The sequence below is a fragment of the Astatotilapia calliptera genome, chromosome 7 (assembly GCF_964374335.1).
Source record: "Astatotilapia calliptera chromosome 7, fAstCal68.1, whole genome shotgun sequence".
Classification (NCBI taxonomy): Eukaryota; Metazoa; Chordata; class Actinopteri; order Cichliformes; family Cichlidae; genus Astatotilapia; species Astatotilapia calliptera.
The window spans coordinates 4,402,519-4,407,115 of record NC_137428.1 but is presented as its reverse complement, the minus strand read 5'-3'; the positions used below and the strand labels follow the sequence as shown (position 1 = coordinate 4,407,115).

Below are 4,597 nucleotides of genomic sequence, written 5' to 3'. Positions count from 1 at the left end.
GAATTACCAATTATTTATTTTTACCTGATTTTTCTTTCTACGAAAAATTTGATCCACATGCGGACATTCGTTTTAAATTTTGATAGAACAGTGGCAGTACAAGTCCTCATAGGTGGATATCAGGCCATTGTAGAGCAAAATTTAGTATTTTGGTCTAGACAACCCAAAATGTGATGTCCACAAAGGAGTAAAGATGCGGACATTACTTTTTCTTTCTATTGCACAAGTGAACAAGAGCATGATAGTAAAGTGCAAACTGTGTGAAAAGAAACAACTTTATTGTATGGCTCTTGTCAAGCATCTGCACAGACAAAATGCTAATACGAAGCTGTTTGTGTTGGCTGACCCCAGCAAAGCTGCCAGAGCCTGATCTTCATCATGTAACATGGTAGACATATCAGTATTGTAGTCTTGTAGCCCAATTTCTACCTGGACCTGTTTCTAATAAAACTCTAAGAATTGCTGTGGCAGGTGGTTTGAAATGTCTTTGGACTGGTTTCCATCTCTTCTTCGTGTTAATGGCTTTATGTTCAAACACAAGCACTAAAAGAGAGATCTTATGTGTCCTAAATAGGACTGGGATTGTCCCAGTATGTGGGCCTGTCTGGGACGAGAAGAAAGTCTGCACTAGACTGTACATTTACATGTGATACGGTTAAAAGAGCTTACTGTGCACCAAAATGCGGTAGTGGCTAACACACTGCATGAATAACAGAGCCCAAAATTAAATATTAAATTTCAAATAGTGCAATTGGACACATCGTGGCTGCTTTGTGGCTATTTTTTGCATTTCATGCAAAAGGGTCACTTTCTGTTCCTGAATCAATTTCATGAAAAAAAAATTAAAATAGATGTATTAGTCACTGTTCTCAGCTTCACAACATAGACCATGGGTTTAACAGTGATTCAGAGGCAACATTATGACATTGTATTATTTAGCATAAACTTTACCACATGTAGGATATAATATCACATACACAGTGTATTTTTGTGTGGTAGTTTCCAAATTTTTACTTTCACAGCCTTTGATAATCCACATTATTGATTAAATTGATATATGATAAAATGTGCATGCCCTCCAACTGCTAGTGCTGATGAGTTGAAATAATTAAAAAAAAAAAGAGAGAAAACATTTCTTTTAAAAAGAGTTTGTAGTTTAAAAAATTGTAAAAACAGTGACAGAAGTCTGTGTTCCAGATTTTTTTTTAACAGAGTTTTAGGTTTCAGTACTTTAATTCTTATTTGGTACTTTATTAAATGTGAGATATTTATTTTGTACAGCCGAAGATGCTTTTACTGTCATTTCCCATGATTGGGTGCAAATTCTCAGTGTTGCTGTAATCCAAATCAGAAAATAGAGAAAACAAAGTGATACATAACCAAAAACACACCCACATCCAATTTCTCACATCCACAGGATAATGGGAGTGTTCGCAAATTAGAGGGTGCTGCTGCAGTCCCAGTGCCACAATCAAACACTTTAGAGAGAGTTTTGTTCAGCTCTGCTCTCTGATTCACCATGAAGCTGTACGTGATTATTCCACTGTGTGCTCTGCTCACATTCACCCAGCAGGTAAGAAATACTGAAGACTTCATTTCAATGGGTAAATATCCATTTTGAATAAAGCGACAAATACCAAATACCACTAAATGTGATGTTCTGCTTATTTCACTTGAAAATACATTTAAATTTCAGGCTCCTCCACGAGAAAAGTGTGCATGCGAGCTGAATAACTCAGAGAAGGCATTCCCTCATGAAAAACTCAGGATAGTTGAAACCAACGTATCAGACTGCAACAGCAACATCACCCCGCAGAAGGTAACTAGTCTTTTAAAGCTCTCATGCTGTGTGTCTCCATTCCTGCTTAATCACTGCTGCCTCTGCAGACTGTGGAGCTGGAGAGTCTGCTGCTGGGGTTGGAGCGTCGTCTTTCCCAGCTGAACAAAGACGTGCTGATCCTTGAGAAGGAGGATGACGGAGAGCTGTATGGAGTTCTCAGCTTGTATGTTATAGAGAATGAAATGACTGAGATCAAGCAGCTGATTGACAAGCTCAACAGCACCACCCAGCAACACCAGATCCTCACTGCTAACGCCACTGAACAGGTAGATTCACAACCACATGCTGCAAAACACTGACATCACTGTATCTTTGTCCCTCACTCTGTTTACGATCTTGTAAACAATCAAAATTTGTCTCAGCTGGGGAACTTTAAAGCAGAGATGCAAGAGCTGGAGAAGTTCGACACCATGCAGGTGATAAAGGGACAACAAGTCAACTCTGCTCTGAAGGCAGATCTATTCAAGTGCAACAAAAAAATGAACACTACCGTCACACCCACCGAGCCCCCACAGGGTGAGTTTGTTCTTTTTTTTTATGTGTTTGTTTGTTTATTTCTCTTCTGGTGGCAGTGGGAGTCTGTTCTTAGGGGATTGGAGCAGTTAATAATCCTTTTTATTTTTATCCCATCAGGTACCTGTCAACGCAGCCGGCTTCTGAATGTCACTGGACCAAGGGTCTACACAGCAGGAGAATATCCTGGCTCGTACGCTTACGGAGCCTGGGGTCGTGATCCCAGACCAGAGGAAGGCAAAGAGAGCTGGTACTGGCTGGTGATGATGACTTCGAGTAACAGATACTCCAACTATGTTCGTTTTTACAGCAGTCTGAGTTCTCTCATCATTGGAGTGAGCGTCCCAGGTAAGGAACTCCTCTCTTCTTGTTGTTTTTTTCCCTCCCACATAATGCAAAAAAACCCTTACTGTTTTTACTGGGATCACTCTGAAGTTGGTAATAAAGTAGCTTATTACATTGTTTGAATTTTCAAAGATGAAATAATTAACCCTAGAGGTTTGCTGTACTTTGGGTTACTGAAGGTGTTTGGAAAGGACCATGTACAGTGAGTTTGTTAGGTAACTACCTAACTGTACCTAAAATCGAGTTATGCAACCCTTTATAAAAGTGGCTTTAACATTTGGTAGCAAGTTATACTGATACCAAGTATCAGTATTACGTGTTTTCAACAAGCAGCCCTTGTTCCAGTGCTGGTCCTGTACAGGTGCATAGACAGTTCTGCATTGGTTCCCAGCCCATGTTATCCTGGAGTGTTTTTACTAAATAATACTCACCTGCCATAGTTCTTAAGAACAATGTTTTGCAGTTTGTCTTAATTACTGATACATTTTTGTGAAGCAAATTATAGTTTTAAACTATTAACATATGTTTATTCCTTCTTTTTCATCTTCAGGTAACGTCCAGATCCACTCCTCAAACCCAACTACCAACACTATCCAGGGTCCAAATAATGTTCTGTATGGAGGGGCTTTGTACTACAACTGTTACAACCAAGATTATGTTTGTCGATTCAATCTCACCACTAAAAGTGTCACAACCTTACAACTACCAAAAGGCACCAGGTTTGTCTTGGACCTCATTACTGGATGAAATGCTGAATAACTATGACAGAAACTTTCACTGCTATCCTCTGTTAACCAGGTACAACTCAAAAGGTAACTTCTGCCATCTTGAGGAATGCTACCCATACACTGACCTGGACCTGGCAACAGATGAGTCTGGTGTCTGGGTGGTCTACACCACCACTCAGGACTTTGGCAACTTGGTTCTCTCCAAGCTAGAGGAGGGTGAAACACCAGTGCTTGGAAAGACCTGGCGCACTTCAGTCTACAAACAGTCAGTGACCAACACCTTCATAGCGTGTGGCGTTCTCTATGCGACACGTTACATTAACAGGGAGGTCGAGGAGATCTTTTACTCATTCAACACCGTGACGGGACAGGAGAAGTTCAACATTGGCATCTTCATGAACAAAATGTCTCCCAACATTCAAAGCCTAAATTACAGCCCTGTGGACCAGATGCTGCATGCTTACTGTGACTCCAACATGGTTTCCTACAAGGTGTTGTTTGGGTAAATTGATGTTGTTGTTTCATTTCTGCAAAATTGATTGATTTCTATAAAAGTCTGAAATTCAAATAGGTGCTCGAGTAAAACATGGTATAGCCAACACCGTTTTTCCTCAAGATGTTTCATGTTTAATGCATCACATTTCATAAACAATGTATTTCTCCATTAAGCTAATTCAACCAGTGCAAATAAAAGGTTCATCTTTGCCTTGTACTCTCTTTATTTAATAAAATCAATAATTTCCAGTGTAGTGGTTTTAATGTTCAGAGTCAGTCTAACTATGTTATTATATCTTTTTTTATGTAAACATACAAATGTCATATTCTCATAAAAGTCACAAGATTGTTGTTTTGAGATTTGTGGAGAAATCCTTGCAGTGACATTAGAGTAGCAGTTATCTACATAAGTAAATTAAATTCAAACAGATTGTCAACTTGTTAGTACAACGTATTTACTGAAAGAAATCTCCGTCTGTGGATCGGGTTTCCTCCGAGGCGTGAGCACCTATCAGCAGAGATTGTCCATAACCTATAGAACTCAAAGAAATATTCTCAAGTAACAGTCAAATATGCCATTCAGCGTGTTAGTTACGACGTCGGGAGCAACTGGGAGAACAAAACGACACAGAAACTGTACGGGTTGCTTTCCCAAAATCAACTCAAAGGTTTATTC

At 39.4% G+C, this 4,597-nt stretch overlaps 1 protein-coding gene across 1 annotated transcript; it reads left to right on the top strand.

Moving 5' to 3' along the window:
• Positions 1 to 1,420: 1,420 nt before the first annotated feature.
• LOC113027248 (olfactomedin-4-like) lies at positions 1,421 to 4,130 on the top strand. Its single transcript, XM_026176869.2, has 7 exons — positions 1,421 to 1,573; positions 1,697 to 1,819; positions 1,888 to 2,106; positions 2,203 to 2,356; positions 2,474 to 2,701; positions 3,249 to 3,417; positions 3,497 to 4,130. The coding sequence occupies exons 1-7, from the start codon at positions 1,520 to 1,522 to the stop codon at positions 3,930 to 3,932; spliced, it is 1,383 nt and encodes a 460-aa protein (XP_026032654.2). The 5' UTR covers positions 1,421 to 1,519; the 3' UTR covers positions 3,933 to 4,130.
• Positions 4,131 to 4,597: the final 467 nt, after the last annotated feature.